General features: G+C 36.7%; 1 protein-coding gene across 4 annotated transcripts in view; it reads left to right on the forward strand.

The window, feature by feature from the left end:
* Positions 1-20863, forward strand: part of ARHGAP20 (Rho GTPase activating protein 20) — a 142708-nt gene that overhangs the window by 16125 nt on the left and 105720 nt on the right. For all 4 annotated transcript variants that reach the window (XM_019715315.2, XM_019715312.2, XM_074335514.1 and 1 more), the window contains exon 2: positions 4392-4474. In XM_019715315.2, coding sequence (XP_019570874.2) covers positions 4395-4474 — 80 coding nt within the window. In that variant the 5' untranslated portion in view covers positions 4392-4394. The remainder of the gene's footprint in view (positions 1-4391; positions 4475-20863) is intronic.

A 20863-nucleotide genomic window follows, 5' to 3' on the forward strand; every position in this document is an offset into this window, starting at 1 on the left:
GAAAGATAAATAATATAATACGAAAGTCTGTAACTGAAGCATAATATGTGAAGCAACCTAGGAACAGAGGGAATTGACTATATAGTTAATCCGATTGGTTAAAAGTGAATAGAAGTGGAAAACACCTTGCAGATTAGCTGGTAATGTTGCTACAGTTTTGTGTTATTATTGAAATATCAGAGAAAAATTAACTATAGACATTTGTTTCTCATTTTCAATTATGACTTTTATTCATTGACTCTTTGACAGAATAGGTTTTTTGCCTTTGATACTGAATATAGCTGCAGAGGAGACAGCTTAGAAAATCAAAGATCTAATTTCTCTCTAGAGTTCGTGTTATACTTTCCTAATAAATGGTTGTTATTAAAAAAATTTGTTTTTAAATACGTTTTTAAAATTTGATTACTGTTTATTGCCTCTTACAACTTTTTCCGAGCTCCTCCTCATCTTTCCTATTTGGGGGAAGAGAAATAAACAAATGCTACTTAATGTTTGTTTGTTTTTTAGCTCATATAAATTCTTAGTTTTGGAGGCACCATAAGACTAGGTAAATGGTGCAATATCAAGAAAATCATTCCAAAAACATTAATGCAATTGAATTTTTAGCTTAATGTGTAGTTTATAAATTTAGAAAAAACTATTACCTTTTTAAAAATACTCACTTTCACAATGGTATCCAATATTTATGAGGTCATCTAGATAATGAACATCAAGCTCTTGGACATTCTGAAAAAATCACGCTGTGGATTGTGATTTTTAAGCCAACAAAGAAAACATATACTGTTTTAAACCTACTTTCTGTTTCCTATGAGGCAAAGAATCATAGTTTTCACTGTCACTGAACAACAGTGAAATTTGTGCTAATACAAGCATAGCCTCTACCTGTCCTGACAAGTTTGTACCATTATACATTTGTAAAGGAATCAATAGCCTCATTCTATTCCCATGCATTGTATTTCACACAGTTGTTATAAACAAAAAGAAAATCCAAGTCTTTTTGCCCAGGAACAGATTCATTGATAGATAACGTGAATTTGTTTCAAAGTTACCATTGGCCCTTTGTTTTGCTATACTTTTGAAAAAAAGAAAAAGATACGTGTATTTTGAATGAATTAATACCTAAATCTATTTATTAAGTTCCCATTATACTGACTACTGTTAACACTTACTACTTACAAGAGAAATGAATCCTGTGAATTCTGAATGTGTGATGTATGTAATGGTTATTTTCTTCTATATCCAGGGTGAGTCTTTGTTGGACACTTAACACAAGACTATCAGAAATAGAAGGTACTTAAGAAACTATGTGGTCCAAATTTTCTTATTTTCTGGATAAAGAAATAGAGGCCCAGAAAAGTGACTGGATTGCCTTGGGTTGCATATCTCATTAGTGGTAGAGTAAGTCTCAGTACAAACAACAGGCTCTCAAATAAGTATAATATTCTGCCAGTGGTTTGATTGCATTCTCTTGAATATGAGTCCACTAGATGAGGTAGATATACTTCATTTGACTCCTCATATATCTGACAATTCTATAACTAAGAAAATATATTCTAATTACATTTTACATTTACATTTACATTTTCTGTAATTAGAAAATATATTCTAATTACAGTGTATACCAATGGTCCTCACCATTAGGTCCTCTACATTTTCATGGGAATGAAAAGCTATTTTGAAAGCACCTTTACAGAAGAAAATTTGTCACCCCTCTTTGATTATTCATTTTCATGTTTAACAGTCATCACTCTCAGTAAGATTTCCTTATGTCAGAGGTTTTCATATTTGGGTTCCACGAATCCCTAAGGAAGCCATCGTATGTGGATTTTTGAACCCTTCAAATGATGTGCATAATTTAGTTCACAGTTTTTGTAAATTTCTCAAAGAACCACTACTCAAGATCAACCTGGATTGTCAGTCTACAAGTTTGCCTTGTTTCTTTTTGCCTTATCTTCCTTGAAAGACACTTGCTACCCTCATATTATAACTCTGTATTAATTTGGAGATTATTACTGTTTCCAAATGACGAATTTCAGATCAGTTTAATTTTTCTCATAGGCTCTTTCTTTTCTCCACATATTAAATCATTCTTATGGCTCTCTTTTGAACCCTTTCCAAATTCTTTATAAACCTGAAAGTCAAGGAGCTCCGAATTAGAAATCATGTAGTAATGAAGATCTAGTTTAGGACCTTGGATCTGCTGACACTGGTGTCAGAGGACTAGGGGCAGCAGAAGTAAGACTACTGAGATATGTCCAGGGATGCCCCACCTACCCCCTAGAGTAGGCTAGGCAGACCCTCAAGTCAGAGAGACAGAGCGTAAGGGGCCCAGGTAAAGCTTAAAAGAATTAGGCACATTTCAAAGTTCAAAATAGAGTAAATGGATCCTGAATGAAGGAGGTCAAAGTAGGGAGTAGGAATCAAGCCCAGACTTGAAGGTGAAACAGAATCTAGCAGAAAATCTGCATATGAACAAACTGCCACCATTCTTAGTAAAATCAATCCAATTTTCCAATATTGGAACTCTTCACATGGGGACTGGCTGCTGGACCTTGCAATACAAATACTTATCTATCAGATATGCCTTCTGCAATCTCTTCACACTAGCTTCCCAATGTTGGATTCTCCAGAGTTATGTTCCCAAGAAGTGTGACTAATCGAAACAGTAGGATGGGGTTTACAAGCTATAATACATATAAAGTAGGTTATTGAAATCACTGGGGTTTGGTAGCGACTACAGACAATTCTGGGACTCTGATGAAAACTGTGGGCTTTCTCTCCTGAAGGAAAGCAGGCAGCAAATACATATCACGTAAATAATTTTTATACAATTTAACCTGCTCTGAAACTGATTCATGGTTAGTAACTCCCAATTGAGAAATGCGGTATCTATGTTTCTTATCCATTTGCTTTCTGTCCTTTATTTTATATAATTGTTTCCGTTGCTATCTGAGCTATCTGTACTAAGGAAGTTTGGGCTTGTAGTTTCTCCATGTAAGCCAAAAGATTAGTGGGGAAAACAGCAACATGAGGCCATGGCACTGGTGACTACAGTAATTTGAGAGAGATCCTTAGGGAGCATGGTAAATTTGGGGGGTAAGAACTGTGCCAAACAAGTCCAGCATCCCCTTCTCACTAGATGATTCTACCTCTGTTCCTATACTAGGGTCTAGGTTTTATTATACTAACAAAGAAGCAGTTCCTTTATGAATCATGTAATAAGATATTGATACTGAACCAGTTAGTTTTATGTAGTTCCTCTTAGAGTAGCATCCAGTTCCCAAGTATGGCTGGCCTAGGCTCTTGGACAGTGGGTGAGACCTTTTGATAGGGCAGGGTGAGACAGGAGAGCAGGAAGAATGGCTCTGGACTGTATTCACTGCTGTTTGTGACTATACAGAGGGTGCCCCCAAAAATGTATACACATTTTAAGAGAGGAAAACTGTATTAAAATTGTAATACTCAATATACACTGATAACAAAAGATGAACACAAGTCATGTTTGACTTCTGCAATTATAAGAGGTGCTCAAAGTGGTTGCCATCAGTGTCCAGACACTTCTGATTACGGCCAAGTACTGCTTGAGCAGCGTTGACCCAAGTGTCCACTTGTGTACAATTTTTGGCAGTAAATTTTACTCATCCATATCCAGTGGCAAGCCCTCTGACTCTATCTGTAGGTGTTAAATTATATAAAATTGAATTTAGAGAGTAATTATCTGGGTAATTCAAGTTGAATAAAACCTCATTTACCACAAATTTTAAGTCCTCTGAAACAGAGTACCTGAATTATCCAGTTAATTCTGTATTTATATACCACCTAGAAAAGAAAAAAAAGTTTTCTTTTAAATTATAGCAAAAAAATCTTTTTGAAGAAAGGATTCCTAAATGTATAAATATTTAAAGGTCTGTTAAGTGTAAGAATCCAGTCTCAATCTTTTGTTTTATCTGGGTTTGTTTTTTTTCCCCTCCCTTTACTTGATCTCTTCAAATCCTGTCTTTCCTTGAAGCCCAGTTTGCAGCTTATCCTGAGATAATAGAACCTACTTTGATGACATTTTGGAGTATAAATGAGATAATCCAGTCCTGCCTTTACCACAGGGCCTGGCACATAATAAACAATATATATGTTAGCTGCACAGGATGATAATGGTTATGATAATGCTTTTTTCAAATACTGTGGTCAGCATTTAACCTCCTTAATCTCTGACCATAAAAATGCTACTGCCTAGACTGCTTTTTGCTAGTTTAGATGTTGTTATTTTATCTCTATAATGAGATTGCAAATTCCTTCATACGCAATATAAAACTTTGAATTGGATTGAAAATTGTCATTTACTTCCTTTACAAGCCATGTGGTCTTCATTTTGATTTTTTTTTTTTTTCCAACAGAAAATGAAAACACTAGCAGAAAGGAGGAGGAGTGCTCCATCCCTTATCCTGGATAAAGCACTACAAAAGCGGCCTAGTACCAAGTAAGTGAAAAGCTTTGTATTATGCATTTTGTACGCGCTACCTTTTTTTATATGAGCAGTTGTTTGCTATCAGCACCAGAACTCTCTGTCTAATAATACAAAATATGACTTCTGCCCTGCAGTTATTTAATAAGGCTTTTCTGTGAATCAGAAAGCCTTTTAGAGCTGATATGTATGATTGTTTTAAACCAGATTCAAAAGTGGATCTCACATCACATAGTACACAAAAATGAAAAATGTAGGTTCCACATACTGTTAAAATCTATAGAAACAATTAGAAATCAGAATACTAAAATATGAGTTATTTCAACCACCGTACATATTTGGTGATGCACAAACCTTTGCATATTTTTTTTCATGAGGTGATGCCCACGCATGGGTATAAGGCAAATTTCTAACAGTTTTAGATACGAAGAAAGATAACCAGATTAAGATTATTAAAAAGTGGAATGTGGACTTCTTTTAGGCATTATTGGCTAAGTTCATTAGTGAATTAATTAGTGAAATTTGAAATGGAAAAACAAGCTAAATATCTATTGAAATGGCCATTTCACTTATGGAGGCTGAATACTATTTCAATGGACATTTTAAGAAAATCTTTCTTCATGTGTAGAAATTGAATGCATATTCAATCATTAATTTATTCATTAATTTTTAAATGGCATTTTAACTCAGAGGAGTTTTTATGTTCAAAGGAATGCTGTGATGGTTTTCTCTTAATCTGTGAATCCTTTTATGTAAAGAGAAGTCCTTGTCACCTTAGTTTAAAGTGAGGTTATATCTGATATTTCTATGAATGATGTACTAACAACATAAAATCCACATGGAGGCATGACATTTTTTTCAATTCCAAAATAAATTATATAGCTAAATCCCAGTTAGTGAAACTATCAAGATACTTAGGTCATTCTCAGTACTCAGCAAGTTCTGAGACTCAGGCAGTCCCCTTACATGCCACCCAAAAGACACACACTTTAGTCATTGGGTGTCGCGTCGAGCAGACAAGAGTTATGGGAAGCGAGGAGGGCGGCACAAGGTTAAGAAAGACAGTAGACAAGAATAGAGGGCAAGTGGGGCCAAGGGACTGCAGCCTCAAGGACTGAGCACCGAATCGGCCAACGCATGGCTTTTATTAGTTAGGTGTGGAAGTAAAAGAAGTAAAGCTTGTCAATCTCAAGATGTGTGAATCCCACACATTATAATAGGAAACTGATTTAAGCCAATCACCCTTGCCTGCAGGCAGCTGAACCATAAGTCTCAGGATAAGTACTTCCCCAAGGGACAAAACCTTTATGCATATGAATAGATGGAGAGCACATCATTGAGTCACTTCCCAAGCAGGTTGTGGGAAGGAGTGCAGCCACAGAGGCAGAGGCTCTCCTTAGCTGGGGGAAGGTGGGGGCTGTGCCCACATCTATTAACCCCGCGAGTTCCCCAGATGGTCCCCACATGGCTGTGTCTGGCTTGGGTTGCCCCCCCACTCCCCGTGGGGAGTCATACCCATCTTTGACTAGCCAGCCATCTTTCTGGGACCAAACAGGGAGACATAAGGTGTAAGCACAAAGGTGAAGCAAAGTCCCTGAAAGGATCCGTCTCACAAACTCTCCTTTCTTTAGGGGCAGGTACGAGGTGACAGACGGGTAGGCTGCTGCGTGGCAACAATTGGGTTGATAAGGAAATATAAATTACTTTTAATTAGAAAGATATAATGCCAAATAAATACTACAGTAATACATTTCAGTGCCATACATAAATATTGTTTGGATTATTTGCATCAGTGTATCTATGCATTAGTGTGGATAAAAGAGAATGTTATATCTTCAGTTTGATGTTGATTACCTAGAAAACTCAGAAGAAAGTATTTTTTAGGGAAGGTAGAGAGAGGAGGCAGAATTATCAGTACATCTGTCTATGATTCTACTGTGTATATAAAAATAGCTTTATTATTTACTTTTTAAAAAACCATTTTAGGTAAAATTTCTTATTGAAAGCTTCTGGAATGGATGCATGCTAAACTTTTCAGTAAAAGTAGCCTTTACATCAGAGAAGCATTAGCCTGAGATCAGAGGTCAATAGTGGCCCACCTACCACCTAACCCAGGGCAAGAATCTGTAACAGTAGGATTGTAGATTTGGAAAGCTCATAGACCAATGGTTCTCAAGAAGGAAGTATTAACCTCTGGGCAGCATTTTGGAATTTTGGGGAGCATTTGAGTTTGTCTCAGTGATTTAGCTGGTGGTGGCCAAAGATGCTGGACATCGTGTAATGCACAGCATATCCTACATCACAAAGAATTGTGTGATTTCCACATAGCTTATGAATGTCCCATATATGACATATTTGTGAAGGGGAGAAATCTTATAGAATTATCTAAGCCTGTAACTTAACTATTTTATATGTAAATACAAAGTGTTTTTATATGCTTTTATATAGTTTTTAAAAACACTAAATTTTCCAGAAATGTGCTACCTTGCATATCAACAGATAATTGTACTTTGTACTGTTGGGAATCATTTCAAAAAATCACTTGGCTTTACTTCATTTTCCTGTACTTGTTGCATGGAATGGTTTCTTATCATCCTACTTCTCTTAAATTTACGTATATTTATTATAAGTAGGTGTAGGCATCTGACTACTTCATTAGCTTTTAGTATAGTCATGCCTGAGCATATACATACTGAAATACATAATTTATTATTAATTACTTTCATTTCATTGTCCTTGATATTACTGTTAGGGTATTTTGTTGATACTTTTGAAATTGTGTTAAATATCTGTGAACTTTATTTCAGGATAGAAAAGGAGGAATTGAAATAAATGTATATGCTTAGAATTTTATATAACGAAGGGGTATTGAGTCTAATAGGATTGAAAGCAACTGATGTAGATGAAATGCCAGGTTAGAGAAAATGCTAACATTTACTGACTTACTGAGATTACTTTGACTTAGAGAACCGGTATGACAATACACAGCCATCTCCTGCCCCACTCCTGTCTCCCATCACCTCTGCAATAACTGGTGCTTACATTAGAGCCAGTACCCCAAATTCCTGCCTCAGAAATATGGTGGGCTTTGTGTCAAAATAACCACAGGGAAAAAAAGGTTATTTAAGTAGGATGTTGAATGTATACAAAATATTTGCAAGTAATTTAATCCCAGGATTGGAAAGAACCTTAAAGGTCATCTAGTCTGGTGGTTTCCAAGGCTTTCTAAATCAATATTCTGCAGTGGGACCAGGCATCTGCATGTGTTTCAAAAACTCTTCATGATTGATTCTGATACACTCTTGATGGAGACCACTGTGGCAAGAAGCTTTTCTTAAAAGAATGCTTTTAAAAAGAATAGTGAAACAGAATTTCAAAACAGTACAGAATTGTAATACATATTTCTTATAAAACAGACAATGTGGACATTATAAAACACAAAGAAAAGTCCCCACTCCATCCCAGGGGTAACCACTTGTTAATTATTTGCATGTCCTTCTAAACCCTTGTCTATGCAAATGTGATTAGAATTTTTATTTGCTTTCCCTAATGTTTAAATTTTCACTTTAACATAAATATTAGTTCTTCAGTTTCAAGTCTTTTTAAAATTAGAAATCAGAGGGGAAGGGGGGAAGGGGGGTGGTAGATGAGGGTAAAGGGAATCAAATATATGGTGATGGAAGGAGAACTGATTCTGGGAGGTGAACACACAATGTGATTTATAGATGATGTAATACAGAATTGTACACCTGAAATCTATGTAACTTTACTAACAGTTGTCGCCCCAATAAACTTTAATTTAAAAAAAAATTAGAAATCAAATCCTACTGTAATAGTCATTCAAGAAAATATTTGAGTTTTGTTCATCTTTATATATATTCCTAAAAAGTTACATAAATCAGATTTTATTAATTATTAATGAACTTCCTATAGTGAATTGTTTTATAAAGAGTTTTTTCCAAAGTTTTTAAAAAGGGGCGGCCCGATGGCTTAGGTGGTTGGAGCGCCGTGCTCCTAACGCCTAAGCCCGCAGGTTCGAGTCCCACATGGGCCAGTGAGCTGCGCCTTGTACAGCTAAGACTGTGAACAATAGGTCTCCCTGGAGCTGGGCTGCGGTAAACAGCCAGAGGTCCTGCGAGATGCTGTGTGCAGCAGAAGAGAGCTGCTGTGGCAACCAAGAGCAAGGCTCAGGGAGCTGCGCCCTACAACTAGACTGAGAAACAATGGCTTAAAAACCGGGGGTGGGGGGGGGAGGCAAAACAAAACAACAAAGTTGTTAAAAATAACTCACATTTTCATCCCTTAGGAAATATGAAAAGTTTCTAAAGTCCAAGCTGATAGCACACGTATTTCAAGTTGAATGTTATACTGTACAACAAAATTCTAGTACCTGAAAAGAATTTTACTATCGCTTTACATGTACTATCATGGGAACTCACCTGTTCATGTACAGTGTGGGGGCAGGCAGCAAAGAAATAGTGTTTTTCACTTATTAGGATTGCATATTTCTTGCGTAAAAACAGAGTAATCATAGCATTTATCTTGAATTACACCCATACTGATTTTGACTTTGCAGTAGAACCTTACTATTTCCACCATTGTCCCCTAGTTAAGGTGTTACATAGTAAATAATGACTTCTAGATGATAAAGCTTTTGTCCAAAGTTTAGCAAACATTCACGAGGAATTTAAAAGAATGCTTTCATTTAACGGCTGTGTTGCACCTCAGTTTTTATTGAATTTGATGAACAAGAGCTAGGATTAAAAGAGGAGGAAAGAGTTAGGTTAACTGGTGAGTTAACTGTGTTTATGTGTTAAATGCTGTGTTACCTCCAGTGTTCTTTGATCAACCATAGAATATGTCAGAAGCGGCAGTTTAGAGATTCTAACATTTTTTTGTATGTGGACACTCTTCAGACCAGCTGAAGCTGATTTCTCTAAGTAATTATTATATCTCCTGGTATAGCAGGTGACAGACATCTTTCACACTAAGGTTAGTGGTTTCCCTACATGGCTGCGCTCAACTGTTTTAACTCTCAAACACATGGTGTTCAGTTCTGTTTAAGGACAACCTCACTTCATGTCTTAGTCCTTCTCATGGCAAGACTCTGGGCACCTATGTCAGAGGGCTTCGTTTCCTTAATAGTGAAATGAGAGTGCTGAACTTATTATCTGTTAAACCCTGCAACTTCTAGTTCTGTAGCTATATAATTATGATTTGTTGAAATTCAACAAATCAAAAGACTTCCCTACACATACTCTGAATTCTAATCATTTCTAATTACTTGCAGTTTCCTAAACACACTATACTCTCTAGCATTGGCTCCAATGTCACTTCCTTCAGGACCTCCTCTAACCCTTCATAAGTAGCCTTCATTACCCTCTGGCAACCACCAAACCATTGTCTGTGTCTATGAGTTTCTGTTTCTCATTTGTTTGTCTTGTTCTTTTGTTGCTTTTGGTTTATATGGGGTGGGGGGTGGGAGATGAGGGTAAGGGGGATCGAATATATGGTGATGGAAGGAGAACTGACTCTGGGTGATGAACACACAATGGGATTTATAGATGATGTAATACAGAATTGTACACCTGAAATCTATGTAATTTTACTAACAATTGTCACCCCAATAAATTTAATAAAAAATAAATAAATAAATAAATAAATAAATATGTAGCCTTCATGCTCCTATAGCACCGTATGTATCTTCTCTCATCCCACTGCATTGGCATCGCCATTTACATCATGTTCCCTTTAATGTCCCCGCCATTTATTAATAAAATAATGCCTTGTACATAACTGGTATTCAATTATTATTTGTTGGATGAATTAGTGAATGAGCAAGTGACTCCATTTCCAAACCATAATAGGAATTTAATGAGTTAGTACAGTAGTTTCTGAATTTCCTGCCCTCCTTTAAGTCGCCAATACATAGGAGACTTTCCTTTTTCATTGGCAGTATTTGTGAAATTCTGGCTAGGGAAAAAGGAATCTCCTTTTTAACAAAATGATTCTGAGTTATTGTTAGGAAGTTATTTCATGTAGCAAAATACCACAAGAACTCATGTATGTGGTGTGGAAATACTATGTTGGCATTCTTGTGGTATTTCTTCATTGTTTACTTAAGGGTAAATTCAAATCATACAAACTTTCCCTCCAGAAATTCACTTGTTTTGATATGGTATTAAGCCCACCTTAAAGAAATCACATAAAAATGTACCGACATTTGTTTAGAATTACAATCTGTTAGCACTTTTAAGTTGGAATTCACCTGTCACCATCCTCACTTCCAAATTAGTTTATTGTGTCTGTGCTGTTTGCAAGACTTTGTGCTGGGCACTTTAAATATATTCCCTTTTTAAAAAATCTTTATTAAATTTATTGGGGTGATATTGTTTAGTAAAATTATATAGGTTCCAAGTGTACAATTCTGTAATACATCATCTATATATTGCATTGTGTGTTCACCACCCGGAGTCAGTTCTCCTTCCGTCACCATGCATTTGACATCCTTTACCCTCTTCTACTACTTCCCTCCCCGCCTTACCCTCTGGTAACTACTGAACTGTTGTCTGTGTCTACGAGTTTTTGTTTGTCTGACATTACTTAGTGTCATGCCGGGTCTCTGTCCCACTCCCTGCACAAGAACACAGGATATGGCGAGGCCAAAAAGAAACACCAACGGAGCCATGGATAGGGGAGTCATACCACTATATTCTTGCTGGCGGCTGGGTTGGAGACACAGGAGGCAGGAGCCACAGGATCCGTAATCTGCCGTGCACTTCTCTGCCAACCAACCAACCCCCTAGCGTATTCTTTTTTTTTTTTTTTTTCAATTTATTGGGGTGACAATTGTTAGTAAAATTACATAGATTTCAGGTGTACAATTCTGTATTACATCATCTATAAATCCCATTGTGTGTTCACCAACCAGAGTCAGTTCCCCCTAGCGTATTCTTGATGGAGGCTGGTCAAGACACAAAAGCAAACATCTGCCAGTACCCCAACGAGGGGTCTTCCTGCACCCCAGTCTCGCTGGCGTCCGGGGGAGACACTGGAAGTAGGATCAACACGATCCGCAATGTAATCCGCTTACTAAGCGCACTTGCTAGCTGCAATCCGCCCTCTGCTTCTCTGCCAACCCCTTAGCATAGCCGTGGTAGTTATATCAGTGGCTAATGGCTAACTGCTTACAGCTGATGACCATCTACTACCCAAGCCAACACCTTTCCACGTGAGGCCGAGGGCCTGGAAACTGCTCTCTGGGACTCTGTCCCCACACCTGGCTATAAGAAAAGATGAAATACTGCCATTTGCGACACCATGGATGGATCTTGAAATTATCATGCTAAGCAAACAAAATCAGACAGAAAAAGTTGAGAACCATGTGACTTCACTGATATGTGGGATATAAATCTGAAGCAACAAATGAACAATACAACCAAACAAAATACAGTCCGTTTTAAATCTCTGCTTACTGCTGCTGAGAGGAGAGAAAGACAATGCCAGGGAAGCGTTGTGATACAGAAGAAAGTGCTTGGGCTTTGGCTGCATTCAAATACTGGCTCTCCATCCTGGTTTTCTGTATGGCCTAGATAAATTACCCCATCTCTGAATGTCAGTGTTTTTTCCTCTGTAAAATATGAATCTAATGCTTGCACTATAGAATATAAAATGAGAAAATAACTGAAAATGCTTAGAAGACTTACTTAGTTAATAGTCGTAATAGTTGTTTCTTTCCCTTCCCTTCGACATAATTCATTTTCAAGCTTTAAACCTCCTGACTCATCCAGCAAAGTCAAGTTTATTAATGAAACTCCCCTACTTTATCATCACAGTATTGTATAACTACCGTATTTCCCCAAAAATAAGACCTAGCCGGACCATCCACTCTAATGCATCTTTTGGAGCAAAAATTAATATAAGACCTGGTCTTATTTTAGTATAATATAAGACCTGGTCTTATACAATATAATATACTATAAGACCGGGTCTTATATTAATTTTTGCTCCAAAAGACGCATTAGAGTTCATGGTCTGGCTAGGTCTTATTTTCAGGGAAATACCGTAGAAGCGATTCATTGAGACTGGCTCATTATATTGTGAGAATTGAGTCAAAGACTTGTCCTAAGTCACAGTTGATTATAGCATTAGAGACAGGATTGGAAACCCAGGTCTTTGGTCTTGATGGAATATTCTTTGCATTACACAAACAAAAGGAGTATAATATAGTGTCTAAGAGCATGGATTCTGAAGTCAGATTGCCAGGTGTGAATCTCAGTACTGCCCCTTACTTGCTGTGTGATCTTAGGTAAGTTTTTAAATCAGGGATAATAACGAAACCTACCTCATAAAGTTATAAGGAAGACTAAGTGGGTCTCGTATATGTAAAGTTCTTCGCATAGTATATGGTAAATGACCCATGCTATATGTGTAAAGTCTATTTATTATTATTACTAATAATAGTAACAGTAGTAACAACAGAAGTAAAAGTACATATTATCCTGGTGAGAGACTCTTCTCATAGCAGCTGTGAAATAAAAAAGATGAAAGATGTCGTGTGAAAGCCAGCTATAGTCTAATATTAAATTCATTTTAGGAAGACAATTATATTTCTAGGTCTGGCCTGAAGCAAGAATAGCTAAGAACATTTTGTATTTATTCTTTTTTTTCCCCAAGTATAATTTGCTTTTTAATGAGAACAACGTGTGTAAATGGCAGAATGCCACCACTGGATTTATTCTTGATAGATACTGACAACTCTTGAGGTCTCCCTAGGCAGAAGTTCGAAGTATGCCTAGAATGATTCTTGGAAATGAGGGCTTGAAACACAGGGGATTGACCTGGTTTGCTTGGCCACTTGAGATGAAGAGGCTCTAGGAGACTCTGTATGCCAAAGCTATGAATCAAGATTAGACGCGTATAGAATTGGCTGGTTTGTGGTAAGGATGCGAGGGTGAGACAACCAAACCAGAAGACATTGGAGAACTAGGAAAGCAGCTGTTTGCTAACTGGCTTCTACTTCCTTTTCTTCAGTTCACTCCTGTTATGCATGACTACACACACACACACACACACACACACACACCCATGCCAACATTGTTCTACTCAGACAATCCCCTATTGTGTGCTACAAATTCCTCATCATTCCCTTTCCTTTTTTATCTGTCATGTTAGCATCATAATTTTAATATTAAAGTAGATGATAACTTACCATACTTTCAAATGCAAGGAAAACATTTGTATTCTAGTTTAGTGAGGATTGTAGTCAAATCTTTCATAACACAATGAAAAACTGCCTCTACTCATGATAGTTTAGTGTGAACTTTCCAGATATGGTAATTGGAATGAATTGAATGACCTCATAAAGGCCACTCTTTTTTTCTTTTTTTTTTTAATTTTATTTTATTAAATTTATTGGGGTGACAATTGTTAGTAAAATTACATAGATTTCAGGTGTACAATTCTGTATTACATCATCTATAAATCCCATTGTGTGTTCATCACCCAGAGTCAGTTCTCCTTCCATCACCATATATTCGATCCCCCTTACCCTCATCTCCCACCCCCCACCCCCGCCCCCCTTACCTCTGGCAACCACTAAACTATTGTCTGTGTCTATGAGTTTCTGTTTCTCATTTGTTTGTCTTGTTCTTTTGTTGTTTTTGGTTTATATACCACATATCAGTGAAATCACATGGTTCTCTGCTTTTTCTGTCTGACTTGTTTCGCTCAGCATTACTCTCTCAAGATCCATCCATGTTGTCACAAATGTTCCTATATCATCTTTTCTTACTGCCGAATAGTATTCCATTGTGTATATATACCACAACTTCTTTATCAAAAATTATCTGTCCATATTTATGTGGTTTTATTTCTGGGTTCTCAATTCTATTCCATTGGTCTATGTGTCTGTTTTTCTGCCAATACCATGCTGTTTTGATTATTGTAGCCCTGTAGTACAAGCCAAAGTCAGGAAGTGTGATACCTCCATTATTGTTCTTTTTCCTTAAGATTGCTTTGGCTATTCGGGGTCTTTTGTGGTTCCAAACAAATCTGATGATTTTTGGTTCTATTTCTTTAAAATATGCCATTGGGATTTTGATGGGGATTGCATTGAATCTGTATATTGCTTTGGGTAATATGGCCATTTTAACTATGTTGATTCTTCCAATCCATGAGCACGGAATGTCTTTCCATTTCTTTGTGTCTTCTTCAATTTCTTTCAAAAATGTCTTATAGTTTTCAGCATATAGGTCTTTCACATCCTTGGTTAAGTTTATTCCTAGGTATTTTATTCTTTTGCTGCAATTGCAAAAGGAATTGTTTTTTGTATTTCTTTTTCTGAGATTTCATTGTTAGTATATAGGAAGGCAATGGACTTTTGTGCGTTGATTTTGTAGCCGGCAACTTTACTGTATTCGTTGATTGTTTCTAATAGCTTTTTGGTGGAGTCTTTAGGGTTTTCTATATATAGCATCATGTCATCTGCAAAGAGTGATAATTTAACTTCTTCATTCCCAATTTGGATGCCTTTTATTTCTTTCTCTTGCCTGATTGCTCTGGCAAGGACTTCCAACACTATGTTGAAAAGCAGAGGTGATAGGGGACATCCCTGTCGTGTTCCTGAACGTAGAGCAAAGGGCTTCAGTTTTTCTCCATTAATTATGAGATTAGCAGAGGGCTTGTCATATATGGCCTTTATTATGTTAAGGTATTTTCCTTCTATACCCATTTTATTAAGTGTTTTAATCATAAATGGATGTTGTATCTTGTCAAATGCTTTTCTGCATCAATTGATATAATCATATGATTTTTGTCCTTTATTTTGTTTATGTGATGTATCACATTGATGGATTTGATGTTGAACCATCCTTGTGCCCCGGGATGAACCCCACTTGGTCGTGATGAATAATCTTTTTAATGCATTGTTGTATTCGATTTGCTAGAATTTTATTTAGGATTTTTGCATCGGTATTCATTAGAGATATTGGTCTGTAGTTTTCCTTTTTTGTGCTGTCCTTACCAGGTTTTGGTATCAGGGTAATGTTGGCCTCATAAAATGAGTTAGGGAGTACTGTCTCTTCTTCAATTTTTTGGAAGAGTTTGTGCAGAATTGGTATTAGATCCTCTTTGAAGGTTTGGTAGAATTCACTAGTGAAGCCATCTGGTCCCGGACTTTTGCTTTTGGGAAGGTTTTGGATGACTGATTCAATTTCGTTACTGGTGATCGGTCTGTTTAGATTTTCCAGTTCTTCATGGTTCAGCCTTGGAAGGCTATGTGTTTCTAAGAACTTGTCCATTTCTTCTAGGTTGTTGAATTTGGTGGCATATAGTCCTTCATAGTATTCTTGGATGATCCTTTGTATTTCTGTGGTGTCCGTGATAACTTCCCCTTTTACGTTTCTGATTTTGTTAATCAGTGTCTTCTCTCTTTTTATCTTAGTAAGTCTAGCCAAGGGTTTGTCAATTTTGTTAATCTTTTCAAAGAACCAGCTCTTTGTCATATTAATTTTTTCTATTGTCTTTTTGTTCTCTATTTCATTTAGTTCTGCTCTAATTTTTGTTATTTCATAAAGGCCACTCTTAACTGAGACTCTAAGATAGTTGTGGTAAGTTTGATATAATTTAAAGGAAAAGTTACTCAAATTTCTTTTGGAATTCTATAAACTTTCTGTACCTAGGTACAGTTTCTTGGTATAAGAATTTGAAATAAAATTTTGCATTTTAGAGGTATTTAAAATTACAGTAAATTACAGTCGATCTTTGAACACCATGGGTTTGAACTTTGTGAGTCCACTTAATACGTGGATTTTTTTCAATAAATATACAGTTGGCCCTCTGTATCCCTGGGTTTCGAATCCATGGTTTCAACCAACCGTGGATCTGTATTTTCAATGCACAGTTAGGAGTTCACAGATGCAGAAAGCCAACCAACTGTATGCGTTGTTCTATGCCATTTCATACAAGAGACTTGAGCATCTGTGGATTTTTGTATCCTGGGGGTCCTGGAACCAATCCCCCTCTGATATGGAGAAATACTATAGTTAAGTTTTGGGGGAGTCAAAAGTTATACATGCATATTCCACGGTGCCAAGGTCAGCACTCCTAACCCCCACATTGTTCAATGGCCAACTGTATACTGACATGTTATCTTAGAAAAACAAAATCGGTGCCAACCTCTATTCATTGTGCTGCCTTGCATTACATGCCAGTTGGCTCTACATAAGGCCTATCCTACAGTTTAGGGCATTGTGTTCTGAGGTTTTAATTCATAGATCCATGGATGATTTAAGGTATGTGATGAGAAGAACGCAAATTAGAAATTTAATACATGAAGACTGCTAGCAGCATGCAAGTTTCCCTTCTTTCCTTGCAAGGAACATTTTCCAAAGTTGTAAAATTCAGATGTAAAGGGAAGAGACAGCAATTGCTTTATAAGGTGGCAAAGTTGGCACATTTTTACCAAAATGGAATTCATTGTTTTATTAAGCAAAAGTCTTTCCAGGCCCACATATCACTTAATTCTTTTCAAATTGCTTTTCATATTCATTAAAAATGATCAAATACATCTGTTCCTGGTGTGGTGTGCTATTTTCTTATGATATGACTCTGGGAGGAAATCTTTAGAAGATTATATTAAGTCTCTCCACATTCTAGTGGGCTTTAACAGGGTCAAATTAATTTAGTTTTGCATTTGCAGAACAGTACATCCATTTAATTTCTTCATTCCATCTATAGCCTAATTTGCTAATTACAGTTATGATTCAATTTTATCTTTCAGTTTGGCACCAGGAAAGCACTACCTCATTAGTAAATGTTTATTCAACCTTCCTCACCCCTCTCCACAGGATTAGCAGGCTGTCCTGCTAGATACTCCCTTCCCTGTACATCTTGAAAGCTAGGATTTCTCAGAGGAACTTTTGAATTTCATGATTGACTTTCCTTCAGAACCCTGAAAAAAGGACTTATGCAGGAAGCAGAAGAATAATTGTTACTATTATTGAGAAGCCTCATACTATTGTAGTTAAGAAAGTGCAGACTCTGCAGCCATTATTTCTGGGTTTGAGTCTGGCTCGGCTTCTTATCAGGTGTAAAACTTTGGCAAATTTTTTAACCTCTTCAGGCCTCACTTTTTTCATCTGTAAAGTGGGAATAAACCATATTTAACATGTCATCTGTGTTATGAGTTACTGCCATTGGTTCTCTGATGTACGAGGTATGATCAAACAATACAGTGAAAGTTTAAATAAAAAAAAATTATTACAGTAAGAGACACATTGCCATTAATCCTCCTCAAAATACTCCCCCTCGCTTCGAACACACTCATCCCATCATTCTTGCCACTTTGAGAAGCAGTTCTGGAAGTCCTCTTTTTGTGAGCATCTTTAGTTGCATTGTCGTGGCTGCCTCCATGTCCTGAATCATTTTGACTTTGGGGAAGAGCCAGAAGTTGCACGGTGCCAGATCCAGTGAATAAGGTGTATGAAGACACACCATAATATTTTCACTTGACAGAAATTGCCATACCAGAAGGGATGTGTGACACAGAGCATTGTCATGATGGAGGCTGGTTTATGGCACACTTTAAAATATACCTTCTCTCAACCGTAGCTTACACCCAACTGACTGCACTGAACAAGTTGAAATTTGTCACACACTGTTACTAGTTCACTGCACTGCTTCCCGAATTGAAGACCCCTGTCTTTCCGTTGGATGGCACTTGGCAGCAGCTTTCACTGTATTTTGTGATCATAATGGAAAGGCTCCATGTTACACATTGCTTCTGGTACAGAAATTTCTGTCAAAAACATTACAGTGTGTCCTCATCCACCTTATTCACTGGATCTGGCACTGTGCAACTTCTGGCTCTTCCCCAAAGTCAAAATGACCATGAAAGGTAAACGTTTTGAATCGATTCAGGATATCGAGGCAGCCATGACAGTGCAACAAAAGATACTCACAAAAGAGGACTTCCAGAACTGCTTCAAAAAGTGGCAAGAATGATGGGATAATCATTCAGCCATGTCCTGAATAGCCTTATGGAAAGGAGCACAAGGGGAGGAACTGAAGCCTCCAACCAACAGTCACATAAGTGAGCTTGGAAGTGGATCTTCCAACCCCAGCCAAGTCTTCAGAGATTGAAGCCCTAGTGTGACTGCAACCTCAGAAAAGACCTGAGCCAGACCCACCCAGCTAAGCCACTCCCTGGTTCCTGACCCTCCAAAGCTGTGTGAGATCAAGTTATTAAACTAGCTTTCTATAATATTTCTCCCATGTGCCTTTTATATATTCTTATAACTAGAGGTAGAAAGATGGGAACAGATACTGTTCCCATTTGTAAATGAAAACACTTATTCCCCAAATCATGTCATCTGTTGGAAAAGGGGCGAAATGACATTATTTCTTTAAACTGCTTTATTGAGATACAGTTCGTACCATATAATTCACCCATTTAAAGTGTACAATTCAGTGGTTAGTGGTTTTTAGTGTATTCACAAAGTTGTGCAGCCTTTAAAGCACTTTCATCCGACCTAAAAAAAAAAAAAATCCTTGGCCATTAGCTGTCATTCCTCATTCTCTCCCATGCCCCTTATTCCCCTATCTCCAGCTCTAAGCAGCCACTGATCTCGTCTGTCTCCATAGCTTTGCCTTTTCTAGACATTTTATATAAATCCAGTCATGCACTGTGTGGTCTTTTGTGACTGACTTCTTTCAATTAGCACATTTTCAAGGTTCATCCATGTTGTAGCTTATATCAGTACATTTTTTTGTTGTTGTTTGTTTGTTTTGTTTTTTTATGTAAGAGTAAAAGTAAAGGATGGTAAACTGAAAGAATGAAACAGTATATGTTTGTGGAACATGGGTGTAAAAACTAGTGCTCCAAATAAGAAATAAATAAAGGATATACCTAAACTGAAAAAAAAGAATACTTGTACACTGAAAACTACAAAACATCATAGAAGACCTAATAAAGATCTAAATTTAAAATTTTAAAAGAGGACATAAATAAATGAAAAGTTCTGTTTCATGGATTAGACAACATAATGTTAAGATGATAACAGTGCACAAATCGATATAAAGATTCAACGTAATTACTATCTAGACTTCAGGTGGTGTGCACGCAATAGAGTATACAGATGTCGGATTATAAAGTTGTACACTTGAAATTTATGTAATGTTATTAACCAATGTTATCCCAATAAATTAAGAAAATTCTCTGGCCTACTTGCAAAAATGAATACACTGATCCTAGAATTCATACAGAAACGCAAGGGATCCAGAATAGCCAAAACAATGTTGAAGAGGAAGTACAAAGTTGAAGGACTGACGCTTCCCAGTTTCAAAAATTACTACAAATCTACAGTAATCAAGACTGTGTGATGCTGGCTGGCATAAGGATAAACATATAGATCTATGAAATTGAATTGAGAGTCCAGTAATGAACCCATACAACATGGTCAACTGATTTCTGACAAGAGTGTCAAGACAAGTCAATAGGAAAAAGAATAATCTTTTTAATAAATGGTGCTGGAAACTGGATATTCACATATAAAAGAATAAAATTGGAGCCTATATTATATCAAATATAAAAATTAACTCAAAATGAATCAAAGACTTAAATGCAATAGCTAAAATTTATGTGTTTTATAACTATGTATTTTAAGAGTTTCATAACTCTTAGAAAAAAATATAGAAATAAATCCTGATGACCTTGGTTTAGGTAATGGTTTCTTAAATACGATGCTGAAAGCACAAGCAACAAAAGGAAATAAATAGATAAATTGAACTTCATTAAAATTAAAAACTTTTGTGCATCCCAGGACACTATCAAGACAGTGAAAAGACAATCCAAAAAATGAAAAAATGTATTCACAAAGCATATATCTGATATATGGTTAATATCCAAAATACATAAAGAACCCCTACAACTCAACAACAATAAAAACAATTCAAAAATGGGCAAAGGATTTGAATAGACATTTGTAAATATCCAAAAAGATATACAATGGCCAATAAGCACATGAAAAGATGCTCTATATCAACTAGCCACTAGAGAAACGTACATCAAAACCACCATGAGATGCCACTTCACACCCAGTAGGATGGCTATTATCAATAAAAGGGAAAATAGATTTTCCATCAAGATGGCAACGTAGGTTAATGCTGTGCTCACCTCCTCTCAGGATTACGTCAATTACAACTAAACCACAGAACAACCATTATTGAGAATTGCTTAAAGTCTAGCGGAACCGAAGTCCTACAATTATGGACATACAAAAGAAGCCACCTTGAGACTGGTAGGAGGAGTGGGGATGCAGAATGGGCTGGTCCCACACCACATGTGACCATTAAGAATTGGGAGGGGACATTTCTCCAAAGAGGACATACAAATGGCAAATAGAC

Source organism: Rhinolophus sinicus, linkage group LG06 (assembly GCF_036562045.2).
Source record: "Rhinolophus sinicus isolate RSC01 linkage group LG06, ASM3656204v1, whole genome shotgun sequence".
In the NCBI taxonomy this organism is placed as follows: domain Eukaryota; kingdom Metazoa; phylum Chordata; class Mammalia; order Chiroptera; family Rhinolophidae; genus Rhinolophus; species Rhinolophus sinicus.